At 41.7% G+C, this 10,750-nt stretch overlaps 1 protein-coding gene across 3 annotated transcripts; it reads left to right on the top strand.

Moving 5' to 3' along the window:
- The first annotated feature begins 2,493 nt into the window (after nt 1–2,493).
- On the top strand, nt 2,494–9,889 carry LOC104345017 (borealin-2). 3 transcript variants are annotated; one of them, XM_086468879.1, is made up of 10 exons: nt 2,494–2,623; nt 3,255–3,383; nt 4,382–4,422; nt 4,779–4,839; nt 5,455–5,522; nt 6,284–6,351; nt 7,740–7,778; nt 8,410–8,542; nt 8,825–8,911; nt 9,731–9,889. In XM_086468879.1, the coding sequence occupies exons 1-10, from the start codon at nt 2,494–2,496 to the stop codon at nt 9,776–9,778; spliced, it is 804 nt and encodes a 267-aa protein (XP_086325005.1). In that variant the 3' UTR covers nt 9,779–9,889. The 3 variants fall into 3 exon arrangements, with proteins under 3 accessions (XP_086325005.1, XP_086325004.1, XP_086325006.1); XM_086468878.1 differs by having other exon boundaries at nt 4,376–4,422; XM_086468880.1 differs by lacking the exon at nt 2,494–2,623 and having other exon boundaries at nt 3,204–3,383; nt 4,376–4,422; nt 7,680–7,778.
- The last annotated feature ends 861 nt before the right edge of the window (nt 9,890–10,750 follow it).

Genomic DNA, 10,750 nt, shown 5'->3' with positions numbered 1-10,750 from the left:
TATCCAGGAGTACAGCTGTATTACTGTATTAATCTCTGACAGTTTCCCTGCAAAACAAAAGAAGGCTTCTGTTTCTCTAGAGTTGGAAGCTGGACACCTTCTGCTAGCACTGATACGGGACTGAAGGAACATAGCTTCCAGTATTCAGCCATGAAAGCATTAGCATTTGTCAGGCTCAGCATTTACAAAGTTCATTCATTAAGAATATCTCATTTAATCTAGTCATTAATTTTAAGTTATTATTTAGAAGCAAACTCATTTTAATGTCCACTAGCACTTTGTTAGGCTGCGTTTGTAGCTGGTTCAACATCCTATGCTGATCCAGGTTACTAAAGCCAAGGGCTAGAGAATCACCATATGGAAAAAGCACGTGCCAATCTATTATTAAGTGTGGAAGACATGAGATGTTGCCAATAATTGCCCTTGCCACAGCAGCTACTAGTCTACGACACAGCGTCAGCAGGTGGTGTACTTCTCACAGTTCCTTACCGAAGTCTGTGAGAAGAATTTAGTACGTCTCCATCACCCGCCAGTGGTCACAGGTTCATAAATGAAATGGCACGCTGCTATACAGTTACTATGGAGGCTTGGAGAAAAAAAAAATTATGCTTTCATCCTTGGAGAAATGGCCTTCTTGGAGGTCAGTAGACTGAGAACACTGATGTTGCTACTATCCATTGATAAATACAACCTTTTATCTGTTAGCACTCTCCACTTGGCATCTTTAATATGCACTAATAAAACAAATCCAGAAAGCAAAACCGTAGTGAGAGGTCAAAATACTGATGTAAAAATAACACAAAACAGCACTTTCCTCTCCTAGGAATGTGTCCACATCAAATCTGGCTCTGGACTCGTAATGCAGTGTAGATTGAAGCTAAGATCTAACAATCGGAGTTAAAATATTTTTTTATATTTTTGTAACTACAGCTTTTTCATGGGGTAGTATTTGTAATCTAATAAGTCAATAGATTTTATATTTGCCTTGCATTTGCACCTGATACTTCTGGAAAAAATGTAAAGGTTTACAAGTTTCTAATGATAATTTACAGGTGTGAAAGGCCTTTTGTTTTAAGTCGGGACAGCAATTCTTACACTTTTAAATCAAAATAAAATGGCATAAACTGAGTTTTTTCTAAACATTCTATTATGGTGCCTTTTATGTTTCTGACATTATAAGGGATAACAATTTGTTCTTGATGCATCTCATGTGGAAGGGTGGTGATTTCTATTGTCCATCCACAATATTTGTATGTACTGTGATAAGGTTAATGTGCATTTTTGTGGAACAATCCTGTAAAGCTACGAGAAGAGGCTTATTTTCATTGTCTTTGAAAAATTTCATTAATAACAGACAATCCTTACTTTCAAATGCATGCTTCTAGGTTTGATTTTCCTACAGGTGCTCCTTATAATGGTACTTCAGATGTATGAGACTTCCAAATAATAAAGCACATGTTAAAAAAAAAAAAAAAGTAATCGTTCTCCATTTCCTATGTCACTGAAGCAACACTTGCCAGATTGCGCTATGAGGCAGTTAACTTCATGTTCAAACTAGTATTTACTTTTATCCATGTACCAGATCATTAATTTCTGCATCACTTCAATTTAAATCTGCTTTTAAGGATATGGCTTTGACTGTTTTCGTACATTCAATATTATGTGTAGTCATGCCTTTCTAATGTTCCACATTATTACATGTTTATTAAACACTCTCTTCACCCAATTATAATTTTCACAACCTGTAGCCATTTGCACGAGGGAGAACAGGTTATTCACTTGGCTAGCTTTGAAGCAGTGCCTATTCTGCACACTGAACAGCAGTAAAATAGCTAAAACCTAACCTGAGATCTGAAACAGGGCCCCTCCTATACAGCAAGAAGGTTCCCCCATACCTGTCCAAACCCTGGCAGCAAACCGCTGCCTGCCCCAGGCCCTGGGCCTGCGTTCGACACCCTCCGGCGCCGGGTACTACTCACCCCGGGATGGAGGCGGCCATCCGCCCTACCGCAGCTCCTCATGTGCCGAGACCAGCACCGGCCGCTTCAAAGCAATTAACAAAAAAGCACAATTAATTTTGTTCCACCAGGACAAAGCGGTAGACGTAAGCCCTCCCAGCTCCTGCCAGGACGCCAGGACCCCGGCTTTGTGCCCGTCCGGCCGTGCCCAAGCCCATCCCTGGGCCACCACCGAGATGAGGGACCCCAGGATTCCCCCCCTCACCGCTTCCCGCACCTCCTTCCCTCCTTTCTGACAGGAGAGGCCGGGGAACTCACACACACACACACACACACACATCGGGGCCTCCCGGGACGCCCCGTCCCCTCAACACCCGCAGCCCCTCACGGGGGGCCAGTGCCTCCCGTTCCCGCTGGCCCGGAGGGTGTGTCCGCCCGGGCCTGGGGGAGTGGGAGGAGGAGGGGAGAGAGAAGCCCCGGCTCTTACAAAAGCTTGCCGGGCGAGAAGCGGTGTTTGTCCTGTGGAGCGGCAGCCATGCCCCTGAGGAAGCCCGTGGGCAAGCGGCGCAGCACCGACTCGGGCGTGGAGCCCGACCGCGGGGCTCTCTCCCAGGAGAAGAAGGATCAGCGCATCGCGCTCTTCCTCAGCGACTTCGACCAGCAGGGTAGGGCCGGGGGGGCGGCGGCGAAGGCCTCGGGGCTGCCCCGCTCCCCCGGCGGGCGCCGGCGCTCGCAGGTGCTGAGGCGGCTCCCGGCGCGGGTCGGCGCGCTGGAGCTGCCTAGCACGGCGCCGAGGCCGGCCGCCGCGCTAGCGGGCACCGTGGCGGTAGTGGTGGTGGCCGCCCGCCTGCGCCTCTCTGTCCGGCTGGGGCGGGGAACAGCGGCTCCCGACGAGGGGAGCCTCCGGGCCGGAGCCGGGGCGAGAGGGGAGCGGCCCGCCGCGTCCGGTCAGGGGCGCCGAGAGACACCCGAGCCCGCGCTCGGGCCGGCTCCGGGGCGCCGCCGCTCCGGGAGGGGGCGCGCTGGCGGCCTCCGGGGCCTGCGCGGCCTGGGGGCGAGCGGGCTGCAGCGCCCGCGCGGGTTGCGGGAGCCCCCGGCCCCTCCTTGCAGCTCGCTGCACCGCGTTTCTCCTCAGCCTAAGCGCTGCCTGATGGCGGATTTCGGGCGCTCTGCCTCCCAAGTCAGGCGACCCTGGATAAAACCCTGTTTTAACTTTATTTTTTCATTCAGTCTACCAGTGCTTATACTTGGAATTGTGTAACACGTATGGCAGTAAAAGCCTATTTTGTTTTAAAGCCGAGGAAAATATCCAGGAAATGAAGAAAGAGCTCGATTCGCTTTTGCAAACAGCTGAGAAGGCCTTTACGGTGGAGCTGCTGAAGATGCCTGTTGCGATCAGGAAAATGAAGAGAAAAGACTTGCTTAGTAAGTGTGCGTGGTCCTACATTTGAGAGAGTGCAGACATCATTACAGCACCATGTACCCCTGACGAATGTGAGAAAACCCATCAACCTGGCGACTTGTATGAAGAAGTTTGCTTTGTCTGTGCTATGTTTTATGCTAATCGGCGGTGGCGTTACGCTGCCGATGCCCAGTAAGCACTCTTGTTCAAGTAAACTCACTTCAGTAACACAGGGTATGGAATTAGTAGGTAACAGTGTATAGAGTCTGGAACCTTCTTTTATGTGTGCTCCTAAGTCATCTTGTTTAAAGCCTGAAGAGACAGGGAATAATTACAAGTCTAGCATTTGCTGTGCATAAAAACTTAAGCACTTCTTTCCATCTGAATCTGTTCATCCTAGCCACAGAGATTATTTTGTCTTTCTGTTAATTTGAAGTCTTTTACTGCTGAGCCCTTCTCATCTAGTTGTTTACCTGTGATGATGAGTGAACAAGTTTAATTTTAACCTCACATTTCTGCAGCAGTTTAAGCTGTGGTGTACACTCTGTCTGCTGTATATTCTGTTGTTTCTGGAACCTACCTTGCAGCTGGAAATTGCAGGGGCTGCACAAAGATCAAACCTAAGACTCTTGAAGTACTTGAGCTTACTGTAAGCCTCTGCGGAGGATTTATTTCAACATATTTCTCCAAAACTTCTGCTTAAAAGCATTAGCTTTCAGCAGCGCAGTGTATGGGGGTTTTTCTTTGAATTCAGACTATATACTTGGTGTCTCTGCTTAGTATACTTTCAAAGATTCAACATACTGAAATGGCCTAAGATGTTCATTGTTTTGTAGGAGTGACTATCCTCCAAGACTTGAAAGTCATTCAAATGCAACATATCTGCTAGCTTAGGTTAACTATTTAGGCAACTGTAATCTTGAATTACTTGTTCAGCTTCATAGCCCATAAGATAAGAACCTGCAGGTAATAATTATGCAAGTAATAGTATATGAAGAAGTTACCCTTTCTTGAGTTACAGATTTGCGAGGAGGGGAGGAAATGGCTCTTGCTGCTGCAGTGGTAAGTGTGTGTTTTCAAATTTTATCACAGTTTACAGAACAGAAGGCTTCTCTCCCTGCTGTAAACACTTGAGACAAATGATTTTGTCTGTCTGTTTAAATTGAAGATGATATGGAAAGGCTAGACAGTGAGCCATGGTGCAGTTACGAACATTGCCTAAAGCTTTAGGGTCATCTGCAGGTGGCCAGACATTTCTGAAAAAATAAACTAGTGTTTAGCCAATCCCACTTCTGTCACTTTCTTTTATGCCCTTTTTGTTCACTGCCTTTTGCGTTCACTATCCTTTTGTAGGATAATACGCATTTACAGGGCAAAAGCCGTTGACTTTCCCTTGTCAGATAAACACTTTTTTTTAGACTGACTGCTCTCTAGAAGACGTACCAAATCCAAAACAGTTGAGGACCAACAGCAAAAAAGGCAAGTCAATCCATTAATATATAGCTTGGTTCTTAAATTTACTTTTTTAATTGGTTTGAACTGACCACTTGTAAAGTGAATGTTAAGCCTCAAGGATCCAAGATGAAAAAGCGTGTAACTACAAGCATAACATACAAGTCCCCCCAGCATTCAGTGTGGTGATGAGCAATGCTACTGTTGAGGCTTAAAACATAAGAGTTCCTGCCCTCTGGATTTATCACTAAAAATGGCGAGAAGAGACAGATTTAAGTGACTTGTTAGTGCTTTACCATATGGCAGAAGAGCTAGGAAAGTCACCCCTATTTTCTCATAGGTTCCCCTCTGACCTCCTGTCCATTGACGTTTGTAAGGAAAATACCATTTCTCTGTGTACTCCAAAGTACACAGTAAGAAGGACACTACCACTGAAATCTAGGGATTATCTGGTGTCTTTTAACTGTCTCATGTGTCACAGATAGTTTGCTTTGAATTCTGTCCCAGGTGAATGACCATCAGATAGCAGAACTGATACGTAGCTGTCAGTGGGTAAATGGGCTCCAAACAACTTAGTTTGAAGTGGTGTTTTGTGCTCTTCATGAGACTTTTATTTTCCTTGTTTTTCTAATATATTTCTAGTTAAGGTAACTACAATTGTTGAATATGAAGATGCCAAGCATATTTCTGCAAAGAAAATATCTAAAAAAGTAAGTTTATTGTGAACAATCAATATTAGGGTTTAATCAGTTCTGACGTGCTAGATCTGTGACAGGGCAGGCCAGTGGCCTGCTGTTTGTTTGAAAAATCAGTTTTAAATTCAACTTATTTTAAGTTAAGCAAGGCTAAGCTGTGTAGTAAATTAATTTCATAATGAACTGTGGTATCTGCACTTCTGGTAACTCATTGACACAGACTTGCAAATACTGGCATAGTCATTCTGTCTTGACTTGCCAGTATGTCTCAGTGGTTTGAGGAATCATTTTTTGTTGAAACTTTTTAAAAAAATTCCTCAACTTCATGTTTTAATACATGCTTTTCTGTATTTGAATGACTTGTGCAGTCTTATCCACCTTGACCTCTAAACCAAATAGCACAGGTATATTAATTTTACCACCTCAGTCCATCTGTGCAATGCAGTGCCTCAACCAGACACTGAAGTGTAAGATGACAACAAAAAGACTATATGCAGAGTTACAGGCAGTAATTATAAGAGGGCTTACAAGTTGGAAGGGTGTATATTTAGAAAGGTGGCTCTTTGTACAGAACTTCAGTATGAACAAATAGTTGTGGCATTATGAAACTCTTGTTTTGGAATGCATATTTGCCATTTTATGCATATGTAGAACTATAAAAGGCAGCACTATGGGACTTAACAGGGAATTCTTACAGTATTGTTCCCTGGAAATAGCTATCATTTTGCCTTAAAATGCCACTTCTTTTAACTGCAGTCTTACATATACATTTTCAGGTTTCCAAAACAAAGTCGTTGGTTTCATTGGCCTCTGGTTTAAATAGCAAACTGAACCCTCTTTCTAGGTAAGACTGACCTTTGATAACTTTAACTCACCTGAACTTGTGACTTAATAATAAATAAAACTCTGTTCAGATAAAGTAGCTGAGATTTGAGGCCAATAGGAATACATCTGATGAAGACGTCTTCCATAACCTGAATCAGATGCATTGTAGTGATGTGAACCCTGAACAAAAAAAGCACCTCTAGCTGATGATCTGATTCTCGCTGACTGAATGGTGTACAGTTCTGAATCTGTGTAATCAGTATAGATTTCCAAACAATACTTAATGGAAGAGCGTGTAAGGGAAACCTCTTTGTTGCTCTGTTAGGACTAATGAATTGTTAGGTAATAATTTTGCCCTTGTACCTAGCTGAAAGGGAGGTGTCAGCAGCGGGAAAATGCATATTTGCAAAAACACCCTAGAGCTACTTAGTCATGATGGACCAAATTCAAGTCTCACTATAAGATCTAATGAATTAAAAAATTGGTGGATATCTGCATGAAATTTTTTTTTAGAAGCTCCTGCTACACCTATAGCTCTGGCTTGCATACTTGTACCCACTGGCACTTACTCTGATACATTCAAATTGTCTTCAGAGAAGTGCAATTTAAATAATGTATCAGTGTTTAATGTGCCTAAAAGAAATTTTAAAAAATCTTATCCAGGTTTAATTACTTTCTTGAATTGGGATTATAGAATTTTTGGCTCAACAAAACCAAACTAGAGAAGGCTGCCTTGCTTTCATTCTGCAAAAACTTTGTCTTTGAAGGTTGATTTTATTGCTTTTACTCAAGTACACGAACACTGGGCCAAAAACACGTACCCTTACAATATCTCCAAAATGTGTGTGGGAAAAGGGAGACAAGATGAAAGAGTGAGGTAAACCTCTGTCATCAAGATTTCTTTGAACTGAGTTAAAATCCAAAACTGGGGAAAAAAAATGTCCTCTGGATTCAAGTCAACCACACAGGCCAAATGTCCAGAGAAGTAATCTAGAAAAATTAATTCCTGCTGAAAAAGAAGCTTTTTGCATACTCAAATAGAAAGCTGAGGATGCTCCCTTAATTATACCTAACTCAAGTATTGCAGCCCTTTCTTACCTACTGACATAAATAATCCTTTCATTCCCCTATGGTGTTCGGTCCCATGTCTACCTCAGGAGGGCTTCTTCACGTGTGTATACACCAGATCACTAGGCCTCTGTCATGGAGCACTTCAACATTCTTTAATTCACCAGTGGTCTATCTTCATCCTAGCTAAAACTCTACGGTAGATGAGGAGAAAATAAAAAAAAAAGCCCAAACAACAAACCCAGCAATCACTACTTTTTTTTTTTAACTTTTTTTCAGGTCTGTTCACTCTTCTGCAAGTGTGACTGAGGCCATGAAGTCTCTTGCTTCTGATTGCAGTGCCACAAATTTCAAAGCCATGCCAAAGGTATCTAAAAGGTAAGGGTTTTTTCGCTTGTTCTTAATAAATAATTTTGTTAAATAGCAAGACAGTATATATCCACATTAATATCAATCTAGATTTACTAGATCTTCATGATCTGCCACTAAATTTGGTAGCGGGGATGTGAACCAGTCGCACATCTTGCTTTGATTGCGGGCATTAACTCCTGTTCTCGTGGAGGTACAGGATTTGGTATTATAACTAAGCCAGTTTAAACCAAACCCCCAAAGAGCCCCAACCAAATAAATTGACAATCACTGCTTTGCATATTGAACAGTTAGGGTTTTCAGTTACTGTCATTCTCCATACACTACAGAGTTTGGTTTTTGGCAGAAGTCACCATCTGATGTGAGGGGGTGAAAAACTTAGTAACTTAAATGGGTCATGAAATCAGCAAGTGGCTTAGTTTCACCTTGGCCTGCTATAAATTTCAGAGGCTTGTTTCCATGCAGAAGATATCCAAATCTTACATTTTTTGAAGTAGAATAAGAACAATTTTATTATGAAAAATTTAAACATGACTGCCTTTCTATTAGTATGTTTGCTACTACTTGCATTTGCTTCATGCTTGAAAACTTCCTGCAGAGCATAGGAAGCTAACCTCAGAGTAATGTTCTCGTATTCTAGTGCTGGACTACAACAGACTGCCTCAAGAACTGTACCTACCAGTGGAAGAGTTCAAAGCATGTTACTAAGAAGTAAATCAGTACCCCAAGATAAAACTGTTCCGTTTGTAAACATTCCCCTGGCTGATGGACAGGTATTAAACCTTTTTTTTAAAAAACAAAAACAAAAACACTCAAAACAAAACAAAAAACAACAAACCAAAACATTTTCATTTTACAGTAGTTGATAAACTAACTCTGAGTAGTCTGATAGTGATAGCTCTTGCTATCCCTAAATGAGTGGCTGCTAAACAAAAGGAAAGATGGTTACTAAAGTTTTGCAATGTAGCAGGGAAGCACATGATTTTCAGAAAATCTGACCATGTATGTAGAAACTTTCAGAATAGTTTTTATCTTAACACTCTCTTCATGTTTAGACACTCTGTACGGCTGGTGGAGACCTCCATAATATTGATGTGCAACTACTAAATCAAGATACAGTACAGCATATTCATAACTTAGTGGTAAGCTTAAACTAGTAGGCTTGCATATATATTCAGACACCTAGTCTCAGGTTTTCATGTGAGATACTGTTAATGAATGCAAATTCTAAGTGCTTTAACTCTTCTGAAGTTAAACCTAAATTGGTTGGCATAAATTGGAGGGAGGGACAGGGAGGGGGAGAACTGCTGCACACAGATAATGTGTAAAAAGTAAATGTATTTAAATAAGCATGTGCGGTTTGGCAATTGCCTGGGGGACAACAGAAGCATAAACTCTTCCTTCGAGCTTGCTCTGGTGTCTCTCTGACCATGTGAGCTAACTGCCATTCTCCATCTCATGTTTACAAAGGCTTACAAAGCTACAGCTAAGTTTTGATTCTTGTTGTAATCTATTATTCTGTGCCCCTTGCTGAGTAAGAACTATACGTTTGTTAATTCTCTGCTGCAATTGAACAGTAACAGCCTTACCTCTGGGTCAGAGAAGTAAATTATTTCGAAGCAGAATGAAGTTGAACAGAACTTTGTAGCCCATAGTGCCCGACTGCTGAAGATGTGAGGGTACCTGGGGTTTAGGATGAAGTAAAGTGCAGCACTAGAAATCTATCTAGACATAAGAAAGACTTATCAGTTTACAGTCTTGTAGGTATTTAGAATTGAATGCAGGTATAAAAGTTAAACTAAAGGTCTGGAAGCTGTTTTGTATTTTACAACGTGGATGTGCCTCCCTAGGTAGAGAATGGGGGAGTGCTTGCTTGCTGCTTGCTTTAGCAATAGTGACTTTTCTCTTTCTTCCAAGTTCTGTTGGGTAGATTGAACTAAAATGAATTTTCCCCCCCTTAGAGTGAGCTGACTGTACTATGTGGAAAGGCAACAGCTAAACTGAGTTAACGGAACTTGTGACTACAGAATATTTGTGACAGCTCTTTCTTGCTGCTTCAAAGTGTTTAGAGAATGTCTATGTCTTAATAAAGCTGTATACTGCTCAGTAAATGTTTTTTATGTAAAGCTTACAATGTGATGTGTATTATTAAATACCCGTTATCTCTGTGGAGGATACAAAAGCAGAAGAAAATAATTCTACTTTTCCAACTTTTTTATAAAAGGCTTAGTTAACGTCTAACCTCAGTTCACAGTAAAATGAACAGCAATAGGTTCTATATAGGAAGTCAGTTTTAACTCTTATGTTCTAAATAGGACTTTTTTTTACGTAACTAACTATTCATAATTATAGGGCACTTTAATGTTGTTCTTCCATGCATGCCACAAGCAGAATGTAGTGTTGGTTTACTATTTATCTTTAGTCTCCCCAGTATCAATCTCCTTGAATCTAACTCTGGAATGAAGCTGAAGTGCAAGTTTCTAAATCCTTGAATAGCATTTTAAGGCATGTAACTTTAGTTCCATGGTGGCATATGTGAGCCTGACACAAGAATAAAACTTATTTCCAGTCTTGTGCTGTGACATGATAGTGATGTGCAAAATGACAGGTAGTAGCCCAGGTTTACTGTAATTTGCGGTGTCAACCCAATTTTTCCTGTAGTTATATACTTTTAACTTGTAGCAAAGGCTGTTAACATCTTTCTAGGTAAAGATGTCAGTCCACCAGTCACTCTGCCGTGGGTGCTCTAGTATTTTCAGAACTTGAGGGTGCACTTGGCTTTCACTCTGCCAGTGGTGATTTCAATTAAGGAGTTTTCACTGTGGTGAAGGATGGTATGAAGGACTCCTACACCCTTGAACTAAAATGTTTTAATTAAAAGAATGAAATCTAGATTAGTTTTTCCTCTGTTCTGCTTCCACTCTTCCTTAAGGAAGAAAAGGTCACAAGTTTCAAATACAGAAAACAAGAAAGGTTTCTAA

This window comes from Leptosomus discolor, chromosome 8 (assembly GCF_034619465.1).
Source record: "Leptosomus discolor isolate bLepDis1 chromosome 8, bLepDis1.hap2, whole genome shotgun sequence".
Classification (NCBI taxonomy): domain Eukaryota; kingdom Metazoa; phylum Chordata; class Aves; order Leptosomiformes; family Leptosomidae; genus Leptosomus; species Leptosomus discolor.
Note: the sequence above shows the minus strand (reverse complement) of the source record. Positions and strands in the feature narration are given on the sequence as shown.